The 17,029-nt window shown below is 41.0% G+C and overlaps 1 protein-coding gene across 1 annotated transcript in view; it reads left to right on the forward strand.

The window, feature by feature from the left end:
* Nucleotides 1–2,673, forward strand: part of LOC148044178 (uncharacterized) — a 10,055-nt gene extending 7,382 nt beyond the window's left edge. Inside the window, exon 5 of the mRNA XM_087723051.1 lies at nt 2,382–2,673. Coding sequence (XP_087579177.1) covers nt 2,382–2,518 — 137 coding nt within the window. The 3' untranslated portion in view covers nt 2,519–2,673. The remainder of the gene's footprint in view (nt 1–2,381) is intronic.
* Nucleotides 2,674–17,029: the final 14,356 nt, after the last annotated feature.

Genomic DNA, 17,029 nt, shown 5'->3' on the forward strand with positions numbered 1-17,029 from the left:
TGTAAATAAATAAATGAATGAATTTACATAAATAAATAATGAATCCATAGCAGCTTGGCTGGTGGGGGAGAGGGGAGGTAATATGGGCAGTAAATAAAAAATAAAAAATAAAATAATAAATAATAAATAATAAATAATAAATAATAAATAATAAATAATAAATAATAAATAATAAATAATAAATAATAAATAATAAATAATAAATAATAAATAATAAATAATAAATAATAAATAATAAATAATAAATAATAAATAATAAATAATAAATAATAAATAATAAATAATAAATAATAAATAATAAATAATAAATAATAAATAATAAATAATAAATAATAAATAACAAATAACAAATAACAAATAATAAATAATATAAAATAAATAATATAAAATAAATAATATAAAATAAATATTATAAAATAAATAATATAAAATAAAAATGAAATAAAATTATTAAAAATTACACTAAAAATAATAAATAATATAGTAAAAAATAAAATACAGTAAAAAATAAAAAATAAAATAAAATAATAAAATATAGCATAAAATAAAAGAAAAAAATAATAAAAGAAAATAAAAATAAAAATACAGTAATAAAATAAATAAAATATAAAATAAATGAATAAAAATAATAAAATAAAATAAAATAAATAATAAAATAATAAAATAAATAATAAAATAATAAAATAAATAATAAAATAATAAAATAAATAATAAAATAATAAAATAAATAATAAAATAATAAAATAATAAAATAATAAAATAATAAAATAATAAAATAATAAAATAATAAAATAATAAAATAATAAAATAATAAAATAATAAAATAATAAAATAATAAAATAATAAAATAATAAAATAATAAAATAATAAAATAATAAAATAATAAAATAATAAAATAAATAATAAAATAATAAAAATAAAATAATAAAATAATAATAATAATAAAATAATAAAATAATAATAATAAAATAAAAAAATAAAAAAATAAAAAATAAAAAATAAAAAAATAAATAAAATAATAAAATAATTAATAAAATAATAAAAAAACAAAACAAAACAAAACAATAAAATAAAACAAGTAAAATAAAATAAAATAAAATAAAACAAAACAAAACAAAATAAAATAAAACAAAACAATAATAAAATAAAATAATAATAAAATACCAATAAAATAAAATAATAAAAAATAATAATCAAATAATAATCAAATAAAATAAAATCAATCAATCCAAGAGCAGCTTAGCAGCTTGGCAGCTTGGCTGGGGGAGGGGGAGAGGGGAATCGGGCCATGCGCACAAGCGCATGCATACACAGTTTGACTGCAAGTCAAGCTGCATACGCATATGCACCAGTCCTGTCACTCACGCAAATTGAGCTGTGCATGTGCAGCCCATGGCCCGGTTGTGAATAGATCATGGGCCAGTGGTGACCTTTTTCTAATCCAACCCCCCTGGAAGACCTCCAAGGTCTGTGTTGGTCTTCTACAGGGCGGGGCATAACCTTTTCCTAGGGGGTCACAGCAACACTTGTAATAACAACACAAATAATTCATACACCATTCGAAAGCCCATCAAAAACTGAGTTTATTGACACGATTTAATAGTCAGTATGACCACCATTAGCCCTTCGAACAGCATTCAAACGAGGTGGATAAGAACACAACAAATCTTCAAACAGTTCCGTTCGATTTTCCAGATTTTTCAACACAGTTTCCAAATTCATTCTCAAAGTTTCAACCGAATATCGATTTTGACCTTGCTCCTGAATCATCAGAGCTTCCACTTCATCCTTAATTATGGCCCCAATGTTCTCTGCCGGATTGAGATCTGGCGAATTTCCCGGCCAGACGTCATTGCCCCAAAATTCGACATTGTTTTCCTTTAACAATTGCTGAGTCGCATTTGCACGCATGCAAGGAGCTTTGTTCTTCCGAATCGAATTTTCCAGCCATTCTTAAAGCAAATGTAACATTTAATAGCTCATTCAATTCAGTTTTTTATGGGCTTTAAAATGAGGTGTCGCGGAAGTTGTAAACTGCTGTCGATCTTGCTGTGACCCCCTAGGAAAAGGTTATGCCCCGCCCTGTATATTCTGCATCCTGGAAATACTGGCACCTCGTGGTCTTACAAAGCTTTGACTTGTTGCATATGCATGGGGGCTCCTGGAAGGGATGGGGTAGAGTGGGCGGGGCCAGCCAGGAGTGGGATTTGGGGGTTCTCCGAACTGTACACAATCTTAGCTAGAAGTTCTCCCGAACCCCTTTGGATCCCCAGCAGCCCACCCCTACGTAATTTACAGACATAGCAAGGATCTAAATTAGAGTTTGTTTTGATACTTCTTGGAATGTTTGCTTCTTAACCCTGCATTTCTTTGTGTTCCAGTGACCAACTATGAATCAGCCGATACAATGTTTGAACGGGCAGGAGGCATGATTATAATTACTATTTTGGTCTCTGTGGGAGGAGCTGTCCTTCTAATTGCACTAATTGTAGCAGCTGTACTTTCTAATAAGAAGTAGAAACTTCCTTTCTTCTGGATTGAAAAAGATTGTAGATATGGAGGAAGAGCAGAATTTGCTTGGAAATCAAAGGAGGTTCTACAGGGCCCTCCCCCAGTCAAGGAATAAACTGGTAAAGAATGAAAGCCGCATTGAATAAAACAAAACATTTGCAATTTCTCCTACACAATTCTTCAGATTCTACGTGCATTAACTTCAAACACATCATATTCTAGATGCATATTTTGAATCCTTTCTCTGCAGTGGTAACCCTGGATCCAGCAAATTATTTTTAAGATAACTATTATCAGTATTGCCCTTGTTTCAAATGTACTAGGGCATACTTAAACACTCAAAGAGCCATTTGGATCCGTTTCCCACAAAAAAAGAAAACACCGGGAGCCACAAAGGTCCTAACCGGAAGCCCCTTGTTCAATTCTGGAGCTGACCGGAAGGTCAGTTCCCCCCATCATAGAGTCTCCTCCTAGTGCGGTGTACTTTTTCCTCTACCTGCCATAACCGAAAGCCCTATCAATTGTGGAGACAACTGGAAATCCCTCCCCTTGCCATAGAGTCCTCTCCTTGCGCACTGTGCTTCTCTTCCCCCCCCCCCCCCTGGAAGCTCCTCTCAAAATTGTGGCGCCGGCCGGTGACGGAGCCGCAGCAGAGGGAGGAAAGAGCCCCAGAGCCGCAGTTTGCTAACCCCTGTACTAGGGTGACAAAGCTTGGTTGGCTGACATATAAAATATGAAAGAAGTCTGCATACAACTGGGCCTAACCAAGTTCCTAATTGCCTACAAACCAGGGGTGGGTTTCAACCGGTTCGCGGCGGTCCCTGTGAACCGGTTGGTCGCCGAACCCGGAAGTAAGTAACTTCCGGGAACGGCGAAGGGCGCGCCCGCCTGCCCGCGGTCCTTACCCGGTTTTGACGAGTTCTGAGCTTTCATGCATGCGCAGGACGCATACAGCGCCTGCGTGATCATCCAGGAGCAGCTGGAGCGTCACGCAGACGCTAGTACACATGCGGGCACCGCGCGCGTGCACGAGGACACCGCCGGCCCTGTTCCAACCGAACCGGTTGGGACAGGGCGAGAAACCCACCCCTGCTACAAACGTTCTACAAAAGTAAAGCAAGACCATATTTAATTATGGGTGTCTGTAGGGGAGGCACTCCATTGCAAATATGACATGAATTACCTATTTTTGATAACTATTTTGGGTAAAGATATTGTCATGGATTCCATCAGACATAGCTAAAATTAGCGTGTTTCCTTATTTGGCCAATTCCTAGTGGGCAATATCTATACACTTCCCAGAGTCCTTTTTTCAATATTTCTCTTCAAAGAATATCTCTGTGAAGCCCAGAGGCTGATTAAGTTGGCAGACTTTCATCAAAGGTGCTGCGTAGAAGCCATGGTTATGCGGAACATGACATCAGCCTGTATAGAATGGTGTAATTTGTAAATGAAAGCAATTCAGTAACTTGTCCCATGGCTTCATAATGTCAAGCCAAATCAAGACTTGACTTTGACTTCATAATGTGTGCGATGGCATTTACCGCCCCAATTTCATATCTTTGGTATTTAGAAGCATTTGTTTGTTCTAGGCGCTCCACATTAATGTCTGTCCTCAGGAATGTATTTCCAGATGTTCTCACGTAGAAGGCAAAACGTTCAAACCTCACATTGTACAAAATTATTGGAGAAGGAAGACGAACACAATCCCAATGCCTGAATTAAATAACTGAAAACCTATTTTGAGATTTTGTGTTGATGACTTCTTGGCCTGCTCTATATATATCTTGTGACGAGCCGATAGACAGAGAATGGAAGCAGTAAACTTCCTCCCATATTTGGGCATACCAGGGGTTGTGACTCTAAATACATACCTATTCCCTGGCTCAGCTGATAAGGAGAAGAACCCTGTGGTTTAGTGATTAACACATCTGCCTAAGATGCAATACAGCACAGGTTCTAATCCCAGTAAGGGTATGGCTAGCTGATGAGAGCTAAATAGCTTGAAATAGATCTATACTAGAGTCTCCCTTTATTTATTTATCAGCACAAATACAACACACACATAAATATATATTCCTTTCAACCTATGCTATTTAGTTATTTATTTGACAAGAACTGCAGCCCAGTTCATTTCGCAGGGCTGTTGTGGGAAAAATGGAGGAGGTAGAAATGTTAGGTATGTTTGCCGCCTTGAGTTATTTAACAAAGGCAGGATAAAAAAATCTAATTTCTTTTTTAAGTTGGGTGTATGGATGGTGCTGAAGAGGATAGAGATGGAAAAACTGTGACCAAAACAGCCATCAGTCTCCATTTTTAGACCCTCTCAGCTTTGCCCGTGTAATTTCAACAAAAGGGAACATTATTAAATATTTCGGAAATGGGAATGCTAACAGATAGGTCATATTTACATGATGTTTTATATTGTGTATTTGTACTTCTTAATCTCAGCAAATTGGAGGTTGGACTTCAACTTCCAGAATTCCTCAATCAACATGGATCAACACAACTTAAACTTGCCAAGGTTGAGAAATATTGTCTCATACAATAATGCAATATACATAATTTTATACACTATGCATAACTCCAGAGATGGGTTACTCCTGATTCAGGCCGGTTTAGCCGAACCGGTAGTGGAATTCTGGCCTGGGTCGCAGAACCGGCAGCGACCCAGGCCTGCCACGCCCCCAAACCGGTTCCCTTGCCACCGCTGGGCTGCCGCCATTTTGGTTTTTAGTGACTGTGCATGCGAAGTTCACTGTAAATTGCTCTGCATGTACGCGAAGAACAATTAACATTGAACAGTGCGCACACACGCGTTGTAAACCAGTAGTAAAACCAGCAGCAACCTACCCCTGCATAATTCCTAATTCTGTCCCCTCCCAAAAAGTTGGTTGCGTTGAGGAGAATTATGTCACTTTCCGTCTTTCTTCCAGGGTCATGGTCTTTTCCTAAACATCATCTTTACCCCTAATACTGTCATAGGTATTGGCTGTTTCTAACTAACTTTCACTGAAAATAGCTAATCAGGATTGGGACCAGTTAGAACTTGGCTGAGAGAACAGATTATACTGCAAAGTTAAGAAACATCCCCCTCCTTTTTATTTATTATTGTTATTCCTGATGCAACTTATTCCAGAGGAATGAGAAGTATAGTCTATTAAGGAAAAGGCTCATATTCATGGATCTCACAGATCCTCATTTTACTGACCTATGGAAGGCTGAGTCATCCTTTGACATATCATGCCATAGAGGAATCCCAGAATGAAATCCTCAATAGGGAAAAATATTGAAAGGATGGAAAGAAAAAAAGGTGAGAAATAGCCATTTCTCCTTTTTCTCCTTTTTATCTAGTGGAGGCTACAACATACTGCTGGAGTTACAGATGTTGGCCTGATTCTAAACTTTTAATTTCGACCTTCTGCATGCAGAAGTGCAAAAGAAGGACTGGAGTGGGAGCTCACATTGTACCCTAAGTCAACCTTCTCTAGGACTTCTCCTTCTGCTTTTCTTCCAAAATCATAGAAGAAAATCAAAGAACATAAGGATTGGAAGCAAGGTAGTCTTCGGAGGAGACCTCTGACCATGCAATGTTGTGTGTTGTGCTTCGATTGTGCTGTGTTGTCTTTTTTTTTTTTTTTTTGGTCTTCCCATTATGTCCCCGGACATATGAATCCACAGGGAAGACAAGTGAATCATGGATGTAATGATGTCCTCATCAGGGGTGGGTAAAATAAAAATTGTACTACGCATGTGTGAATTCGCGCATGCGCAAAGACCATGAAAACCTAATAAAAAACATACCGGCAACCCCAGTGGAGACCGGAGACCTGGTTCGGGGGCGTAGCAGGCCTGGGTCGCTGCCAGTTCCAGTGACCCAGGCCGCCAAAACACTACCAGCTCAGCCGAACCAGTCCAAACCACTAGGAACCCACCACTGGTCCTCATGTATGTAATGTCATTGTCACTAAAATTAACTTTCCGTAACTATTTTATACTAGTAATAAGTCAGTCTTAAAATTGATAGGTTGGATCAGAGGTGGGTTTCTACCGGTTCGCACTGGTTCAGGCAAACCAGTAGTGGTAATTTGGCCTGGGCCGCAGAACTGGCAGTGACACAGGCTGGCCATGCCCGCGAACCAGTTCCTTGGTCTCCGCTACTGTTGCCAGGTTTTCATGGGTCTTCGCACATGTGCAGAAAAATATACAGTGAACTGTGCACACCTGCGCAACATGCGAGAAGCATACCGGTACCAATGCCGGAACCTGTCCCTGGGTTGGATTGAAAGATTTTGAGGAAATGAAAGAGCTGAAGATAGCAATAGCACTTATTTACTTAGACCAGGTGTGTCAAACTCGTGACAACACATTGTCACGTGACGTATCATAACTTTTTTCCCTTTCGCTAAACCAGGGGTGGGTGTGGTTAGGGCATGACGCATCTGGCCCACGGATCATGAATTTGTGACCCCTGACCGGTGGTGGGATTCAAACATTTTTACTACCGGTTCTGTGGGCATGGCTTGGTGGGTGTGGTGAGGCTTGGTGGATGGGGCAGGAGAAGGATTCTATAAAATCTCCATTCCCACCACACTCCAGACTGCAAAATCTACATTCCCTCCATATCAGCTGGGAGGAGGCAGAGAATAGATGTGGGTGGGGCCAGTCAGAGATGGTATTTACCTGTTCTCCGAACTAGTCAAAATTTCCATTACCGTTTCTCCAGAACTGCTCAGAACCTGCTGAATACCACCTCTGCCCCTGACTTAGATTTATATATCACTTTTCAATGCTTTACACACACCTCTAAGAGATTTACAGAGAGCACCAAAGTCTAATAGTAAATACTAGTATTATTTTTATTACTAATTTACAATAACAGAATCTTACGATTTTGACTGTGCCTCTAACCCTCTCTGTTTTTACATTCAAGAGAACTAGACAGGGTCAAGTCTGAGTTACTTTTTCAAGTTATGTTTCTGCCCCAGGACTCAAATTTCTTTTATGGGACCATTTTCTTGCATTCACCTCTTCCTCTCATTCAAGGTTTCTTCTGTCCAGTGATCCATGCTTACCTAGCTGAAAATCCATGTCATGTCATCGCTATAAATTTTGACCGCATGAAGTAGCGATTCGATTTCTAATTGAGATGTTCCAGACAGTTTGGGGTCATCCGTAGAGAAGAGGTGAGAAAGCTTAATTGAGCTCCTTTTTGTCTGGATAGCAGATATCCACGTCATCTTTTATTCAAAACTAACTGATAACCTGGTGTTGCTTGGGTATTTATTTATAGGAGAGAAATGTCCAGACTAAACATAATTTCTAACATTGGATTTTTCCCCCTTACCAGAGGGAGCCCCCTTGTGGAATACCATTAAGCCATTACCATAGCAACTCCACTGCGCTGTACAGAAGAAGCCAGTTTGGCACAACAGGCTGTATCTTAACAGAACACACACACTGAAGTGTGTTAGGGGTGTCTTACCCCCACAGTATTTGTTATCAGCGAGTAAGTCATCTGTGTACCAAGATTGGTAGAAATTGCTCAAGGCGTTCCAGAGTTATGCTGGAACATACAAACACACACACACACGCACACACACCTGTTTTTATATACCGTATTTTTCGGAGTATAAAATGCACCAGAGTATAAGATACACCAAGATTTTGGAGAGGCAAATTTAAAAAAAAGTTTTTGCACTCTGCAGACCGCCCAAAAACATCCTGTTTTTGCAAAAATGGACCTGTTTTTCATCAAAAAGAGGGCATGCATAGCCTTTAGGAGGCTTGTAGAGTGCTCCTGTGGGCTGGGGGCAGGAAACTATTTTTGCCCTCCCCAGCACCCAGGAGCACTCTACAAGCCTCCTAAAGGCTATGCACGGCCATTATGGTGAAGGAGACAGGGTTTCAGGAGGCCAAAAATGCTGTATTCAGTGTATAAGATGCACCCAGATTTTCACCCCCTTTTTTGAGGGAAAAAGATGTGTTTTATACTTGGAAAAATACGGTATATAGATTATGGATTACGGAGTTAGTGATGTTATGAATATTAATGGTGAGAGGGTCTTCCCCTGAATTATTCCTGTTGATTTTATCTCTGTCAATTTGTTCACCATCCCTTATCACAAGCTTGTTTTTCCACACAAGCTCCTTATCTTGGACACATATAGTATTTCTTGATGTGATTCCTCCCTGCAATGTTTCCCAAGCAAGTCTTGTGTAATCCAATTGCTTCGTACTATTCTCATACCGCTGAGAAAATTTTCCAAAACCATTTTATCAAATAGAGCCTGATCTTCCAACAGCTTCTTCTGGTTTTTGTCTAATTTCTTTCTATTCAGCTGGCAGCAGGCTATTGTTTTCTAGATCAGCGGTCAACAGCTGGCGGTCCAACTGGTGCCATTTCATGGATGGGAGACCACCAGGAAATCCCTGGGAAGTCTATCCCGGAAGAAAGCCACAGGGAGCAGCGCGCAAAGCTGCTATCTCCGCGCATGAAGTCCCTCGAATGGAACTGGACGGACACCAAGAGGAGATCCAGCCCGCCTCTGCCTTCCGCGCGGCTCGGGAGCCCGCGGCTGGTCCAGCGCCGGCTTCGCTTCCTTCCCTCCGGAGCATCTCTGGAAGGAGGCTGCGCTGCTTCACGGCCTTTCCGCGGAGAAGGCTGTAACTACCGTAGCTCCACCGGCGCTGTCGCCCTCTGGGCTCTCTCTCCGCCTGGGCGCTTCTCCAGCCAGGCAGGGCGGAGTCGGCGGAGGGCCGGCCAGGGTTGCGCTCCGCCCGGCCTTCCTGCCACCTTCCCCCCCTCGGACAGCTGAAGCCGGTCAGGCCGCCGACCTTCGGAAGTAGCGGGCGGCGAGGTGAAGCGAGGCCAGGCGAGGCGCTCTGAGCCCCGGGCGCGGCGGGTGAGTGAGTGGACGGCGTCGGTGCGCGCTTGGAGAGCCCTGCCGGGCGGACACCCTTAGGTGACTCTGCCTTGCCGGGCGCCCTGGAGGGGATGCGGGACTGGAGGGCGGCCCGGCGTGGAAAGCTGGCTGGCCCCGCGGCGCTGGTGAGCGAGTCCTCGGGAGGGAGGATTGTCCCTCCGGCCCCTTATGGGAAGCCGGGTGGATTGTCCTGCCTTCGGCGATCTTGGGCTCCTTAGTTATCTCTTGTCCCGCTCTGCGATACAGTTAGTCCTCAGTTTACGACTGCAGTTGAGCCCAAAATTTATGTTGCTAAGTGACACATTTGTTAAGGGAGGTTTTTTTTGTAAATTTATTTTAATTTTTTTTTCTTTTAAAACAAACATTTCATCATTCATCAATCAGTGTGTCCTCTGAGTACAAATTTTTGTATTTGTATTGTATTGTATTTTTAATAGCAATAGCAGTAGACTTATATACCGCTTCATAGGGCTTTCAGCCCTCTCTAAGCGGTTTACAGAGAGTCAGCATATTGCCCCCAACAATCTGGGTCCTCATTTTACCCACCTCGGAAGGATGATTCAACCCTGAGCCGGTGAGATTTGAACCGCTGAACTGCTGATCTAGCAGTAGCCTGCAGTGCTGCATTTAACCACTGCACCACCTTGGCTCTTGTATTGTATTGTATTGTATTGTATTGTATTGTATTGTATTGTATTGTATTGTATTGTATTGTATTGTATTTATTTGTCTTGTATGCCGCCCACTCCCGAAGGACTCCAGGCGGCTCACAATAGACAAGGGAAGGGGGAAGACTAGACAAAGACAACACTTTAAAAACAAAACCGCAACATTCACAATTTCTGCGGGGCTGGATGTTTCACAGGCCCGCCGGCCTGCTGGAGCAGCCAGGACTTGATGGCTTTGCGGAAAGCCGGGAGGGTCATCAGGGTCCGGATCTCGACAGGGAGATCATTCCAGAGGGCTAGAGCTGCAACAGAGAAGGCTCTCCCCCAGGGGGGTCGCCAGCCGACATTGGCTGGCGGATGGAATCCGGAGGAGACCTAACCTGTGAGATCTGATCGGTCTATGGGAGGTAATTTTGTTTGTGCCATGATAGTTACAGCTTACCACCAAATTCCTTATATACATCTGTTCTTATTTTAACATCACAACTTAAGGTGTCTCCTGTTATAACATTCCTCTTCCTAAATTATTGGATTTCATACTTTTTGTCCCTATTCATTTTCTAACCAATGATAAAATAACTCCCGTACTTTATAATAATCAGATTCTTCCTTTTGTTAAGGGAGTTTTTTTAAGTGCCCCCGTTCTGCAACCCCTCTTGCCACAGTTGCTAAGGGAATCGTTGCTGTTGTTAAGTTAATACCATGGTTGTTAAGCGAATCTGGCTTTCCCTTTGACTTGTCGGAAGCATCTCAAAAAGATAAATGAAAGAGGAGATAAACAAATGGTTTAGCATTTCTTGGATATTTAGAGTAAGAGAAATTTGAATAGGATCCTTTTAACTCTGTTGTTTATTTAAGAACTCTTTTTATTGATATTCCTTTATGTACTTTCAAACAACTTTATATGCCATTAAATAACTTTCTTTGAATGGTATCTATGAGAACCTACCATGCATTAATTACTATTACATGTCGAAAGTAAGTCACTTTCAAATTTAGCAATGGGCATTCATGTAAAAGCTATAATTCGACCCAAGTGAGATTTAGCAAGTAATAGGATCCTTGTTTTTTCAGGGATCAGTTCTAATATACAGAAAGCATACATGGACGGATTTCTGGCTCAGTGAAAATCCCAACTCTAATATTAATATACCAATTAAATAATATTCATGCAAGAATACATCAAATTTTGGCATGCTTTTGGGTTGGAATAGGTTTGTTGCCATTCTAATTACTTTCCTCTGAGGTGTCCATTTTAGGCTTGAGATATGGTAGAACCTAGAAATATGAAGATCTCTACTGTTGATACTGCGTTGCCTAGTATTGTAAGAGGTGGTTGTATGGGAAGGATTCTCCTAAAGTCTACCACAGTTTTGAGTGTGTGCAGTTCCAGATTTAGTAAACCCCCCAGAAGAAGAAGAAAGGAGGGAGCTATCTAGCAATGCACTTAGATTTATATACCGCTTCACAGTGCTTTTACAGCCCTCTCTAAGCGGTTAACAGAGCCAGCCTGTTGCCCACAACAATCTGGGTCCTCATTTTATAGACCTCAGAAGGGTCAACCTTGAGCGGCCGGTCTATGGCTTCTTCCAACTGGCTGAGCCCCAGAGTCAGTGGGGACCCTTAATAGCAATAGCAATAGCAGTTAGACTTATATACCGCTTCATAGGGCTTTAAGCCCTCTCTAAGCGGTTTACAGAGTCAGCATATTGCCCCCAACAACAATCCGGGTCCTCATTTCACCCACCTCGGAAGGATGGAAGGCTGAGTCAACCCTGAGCTGGTGAGATTTGAACAGCCGAACTGCAGAACTGCAGTCAGCTGAAGTAGCCTGCAGTGCTGCATTTAACCACTGCGCCACCTCGGCCTTCCCTCTCCCTTCAGAAGTTCTTCTTCCAGCTCCCCCCCCCCCCCACACACATATCCCTGTCAACAACAACAGGGACATCTGCAAAGAAAGCAGCTGCCATCTGGTGCCCAGGCAACTTCTGCCAGAACTTTTCTGCTCCAGATTAGAAGCAGCTGGCATTTCACTGAAGCCAGAGCCACCAAGGCCGCCTCCCCTATCTTGGGGAAACTTCTCGCCCCTCTTCTTCACTCCCTCCTTTGACAAAGTCACACGGATGGAGCAAGGAAAGGGGGGATTTTCTTTTATTTTTCTTTCTTGGGTAACCAGGTGAAACTGTCAACGATTTCGGGACTTTCCCCATCTAGGTTGAGGGACAAGAAATAGGTCATCTTGACTGTTTTGACCAAACCTTTGGGCACATTTACCCAGCTGTAAACCACAGTTTGTAGACTGCATTAAAGATAAAGGTAAAGATTCCCCTCGTACATATGTGCTAGTCGTTCCTTGCTCTAAGGGGCGGTGCTCATCTTCGTTTCAAAGCCGAAGAGCCAGCGCTGTCCGAAAACGTCTCCGTGGTCATGTGGCTGGTATGACTAAATGCCGAAGGTGCATGGAACGCTGTTACCTTCCCCCCAAAGGTGGTTCCTATTTTTCTACTTGGATTTTTATATGCTTTCGAACTGCTAGGTTGGCAGAAGCTGGGAGAGGTGACGGGAGCTCACTCCGTCACGCGGTGCTAGGGATTCGAACCGCCGAACTGCCGACCTTTCTGATTGACAAGCTCAGCGTCTTAGCCACTGAGCCACTGCGTCCCTGTTATAGACTGCATTACATCCATCCAAACAAATTAAGGCTGGTTTAAGTCCCATGTGTAAGCTCAGCTATTGTTTTGACTGAAGAATGATTATCCTCTTTTTTTCTTTGCTTTGAAATCTTAGTTTTTCTATTGCTTCCAGAGCCTTGCTGGAGACGGAGTGGCAGCTGTCCTTGGTCGAAAGAAACAAGTAGCAAGTTCTGTCTTCAGTTGCTGATTCAGTTTTTTAGAAGTCCCTTTTTCTTTTAAGGTAGGTAAAAAGTAGCTTGGCAAAAGGACATGATGATTACATGATAGCAGTCTTCCAATATTTGAAAGGTTGCCACAGAGAAGAGAGAGTCAACCTGTTCTCAAAGCACATGAGGGCAGGACAAGACGTAATGGAGGGAAATGGATCAATGAGATATCAAACCTAGAACAAGGAGAAATTTCCTTTTCTTTCCCTGTCTACTTTTATTTTATTAAAAAAAGTTAAAATACAAAACACCAACCTTGTTTTACAGAGACAAAGAAAAAATATAAAACATTTAAAAAGTGGATTAAAAATTAATACATATAGACATATTATCCCCCCAATTGAATGTTGATTAATATATTACAATATTAGTTTCCCACCCCTTGTAAAACAGACTCCAAACATTTCAAACCTCTAAACTACTAATTGTAATTAAAAATCATTAACCTGTCATCTAACTACTATATTAATGACAAAATAGTTAACAGGAAGAATAATAATAATTTAAAAAGACACGATTAAAATTTCAAACCTTCTGTTAACAAACTGTTATTTTAATCAACTTGTAGAAAATTTATAACTGCTTCTTAACTATCCCAAATCATCCCAAGAATTAGCACCGATTCATCCTGGATGAAATATCTCTGTTTATTCCTTAAAATTATCTCTTATCAATTGTTGTCTAAATATAATAAGTCCAATTTCCAAAACCAATCTGTCTTCCCAAAAAAGTCCAGATGAAATTGTTTCCCATTTAAGTGTGACAGATGTCCTTTAGTGCCGTTTAAAAAGACCAATTTGTCACTTACCAATCAGATAGCTTTCTGCTGTTATATAAGAAAGCAGGTTCGAACTTCAGGGGGGGTGTATGGAGTCAACGCGGTTAGTTCTACATCTGGGTCCATATTTCTTCCCAGAAAATCTACAGGCTGCATCCTAGGCTGCATCAACAGACGTATAGTTTCAAGGTCACATGAAGTGAGAATAGAATAGAATTAGAATAGAATGGAATGGAATGGTATGGAATGGAATGGAATAGAATAGAATAGAATAGTTGGAGAACAGAATAACAACTTGGAGGTCTTCTAGTCCAACCCTTTACTCAGTAAGCCTTGTACTGCTTCAGACAAATGGTTATCCAATCTCATCTTAAAAACTTCTAGTGTTGGAGCATTTACAACTTCTGGAGGCAAGTTGTTCCACTGATGAATTGTTCTAACTGTCAGGAAATTCCTCCTTAATTCTAGGTTGCTTCTCTCCTTGATTAGTTTCCAGCCATGGCTTCTTGTCCTGCCCTCAGGTGCTTTGGAGAATAGCTGGACTCCCTCTTCTTTGTGGCAGCCCCTGAGATATTGGGACACTGCTAACATGTCACCCCTAGTCCTTCTTTATTTTGCACTGGTAAGACCAGGCCTGGAATACTGCATCCAGTTTTGGTCACCAAATGCAAAAAAAGATGTTGAGATTAGAAAGAGTGCAGAAAAGAGCAACAAAGATGATTACGGATCTGGAAGCGAAACTCTGTGATGGACTGTTGTGGGAATGTCTAGTCTAGCAAAGAGAAAGACCCAGGGTGACATAATAGCAGTGTTCACAATATCCGAGGGGCTGTCACAGAGACGAGTGGATCGATCTATTCTCTAAAGCACCTGAGGACAGGAAAAAAAGTAAGAGGTGGAAGATCATTAAAGAGAGAATTAAGGAGAAATGTCCCGTCAGTAAGAAGAATTAATCATTGCAATGGCTTGGAGCCAAGGTGGCGCAGTGGTTAGGGTGCAGTACTGCAGGCCACTTCAGCTGACTGTTATCTGCAGTTCAGCGGTTCAAATCTCACCGGCTCAAGGTTGACTCAGCCTTCCATCCTTCCGAGGTGGGTGAAATGAGGACCCAGATGGGGGGGGGGCGGCGATATGCTGACTCTGTAAACCGCTTAGAGAGGGCTGAAAGCCCTATGAAGCGGTATATAAGTCTAACTGCTATTGCTATTGTCGCTAGAAGTTTGCAGGTGCTCCATCACTGGAGATTTTAAAGAAGAGATTGGATAGCCATTTGCCTGTCATGGCATGGGGTCTCCGACTTGAGCAGGGGGTTGGACTAGAAGACCTCCAAGGTCCCTTCCAGCTCTATTATCCCAAGTTCTTAGCCTTCAAGGTCAGGTTCAGTTTGTTGGACTGCAAGTCCTAAAATGACCACAAGATGCCGGCAAGATTTTCTTTATATCTGACTGTCATCTAGTAATTCTGAATTTTGCAGTTGCCCTCTAATGGTAGGAAAAATGAACGCTATGGCAACATTGTAGAAACTTTGATTATAAAAATTAAATGAGACTATCAATATTTCTTCTTACCTGACCAGAAGATGAGATTTGTTTCAAACAGCTCTGAATTCAAAGTGCAGATTAAAGAAGCAGTGGATGGAGATGGTTCCACCACAAATCCGCGGTAGACTAAAGCGCGCTCGACGAAAGCGCATACGTGACGTCATCACAGTGCGACGAAAACGGCACGCTGTGAGCGGTAAATTTAAAATTAACGCAAAAACCTTACCCTAACCCCCCCAAACCTAACCCTAAACCTAACCCTAAGCCTAACCCTTAACCTAACCCTAAACGTAACCCTAAACCTAACCCTTAACCTAACGCTAAACCTAACGCTAACCCTTAACCTAACCCTAACGCTTAACGTAACCCTAACCCTAACCCTAACCCTTAACCTAACCCTAAACCTAACCCTTACCTTTATGTGAATCGGCTTGCTTTAATTTAATTTTAATTTAATTTATTTTTAATTTTATTTGTCGCGCTGTTGATGACGTCACGTACGCGCTTTGATCGGGCGCGCTTTAGTGGACCGCGGTTTTGACGGGTCACGAATGGAGATATCCCCATTGAAAAAAACAGAATCAATTGAAGATTAAACTTTGATGAGAAGTTAATTTATCCCAATTTGTAATATTAGAATTTCCCCTCCTTACCTTGGCAACTTTTAAGATGTGTGGACTTCAACTCCCAGAATTCCTTAGCCAGCATGTTCATCTAGGGCAAGGGTGTCCAAACTTGGGAACTTTTAAGACTTGTGGACTTCAACTCCCAGAATTCTCCAGCCAGGGCTGGCTGGGGAATTCTGGGAGTTGAAGTCCACAAGTCTTAAAGTTCCCAGGTTTGGACACCCCTGATCTAGGGAATGCTTGGAGTTGAAGTCCACATATCTTAAAGATCACAAAATTGAGAAACAGTGCTTTAGAGTCTTAGTATCCTTTCTTTTGTATGAATATTGTGCATCTTTTTTCTATAAGACTACCAAAACACAACCACCACTAAAAAGTTAACAGTAAACTTTACTGAATTTACTACTGTAAGGAATAGCCTATTATCTTCCATATCTTCCGTGCTCTGTAGGAATCTCCAGATTTAATTTCAGTTAGAGTGGTTACTTGGATGCAATGTATTTTTTTTGTTTCTACATGTATTTAAACATTTATTAATTTTCTATTGAATTGTAAAAGTAGTAGGTGATGAATGATGGATTCAGGATCATTATTTAAAAACTTATTAGACAAAGGGTCAATAGGAGATTGATTTAAACCGGCTTTGGTTCTTATTGAATTTTATTCACGATTTAAATTGTTCATTTAAACTCACCCGCTGTGAAAGTAATTATTATGATTGCAATGGATATTACACTATTCTTTGGGAAATGTGGGCATAGAAGTTTCTCTGAAGTGTTTACATATTGAAGTTCAGAACAGGCTGACAACCTTTTCTAAGTAATAATCCATTATTGTTCATTTCTTTGACAATGGGAAGCCTCACACCATGCTCCGGAATTGGCCTGCGCCAGGGGTACCTTTGTGTGATGTGTGTGTGTGTGTGTGTGTGTGTGTGTGTGTGTGTGAAAATCTGCAAATTGGCATGTGCGGGGATGCACAGATCAGGTGTTTGAAAGAAAAGGGAATTCAGTTTGGCAGGCTGGTGAAAAGAGCTGTGATCCAGGAGAGGTTACTGCCAGTCTTTGTCTGAGATTTATT

Source organism: Thamnophis sirtalis, unplaced genomic scaffold (assembly GCF_051295495.1).
Source record: "Thamnophis sirtalis isolate CommonGarterSnake01/CBP01778 unplaced genomic scaffold, rThaSir2_p1.2 scaffold_9, whole genome shotgun sequence".
NCBI lineage: Eukaryota > Metazoa > Chordata > Lepidosauria > Squamata > Natricidae > Thamnophis > Thamnophis sirtalis.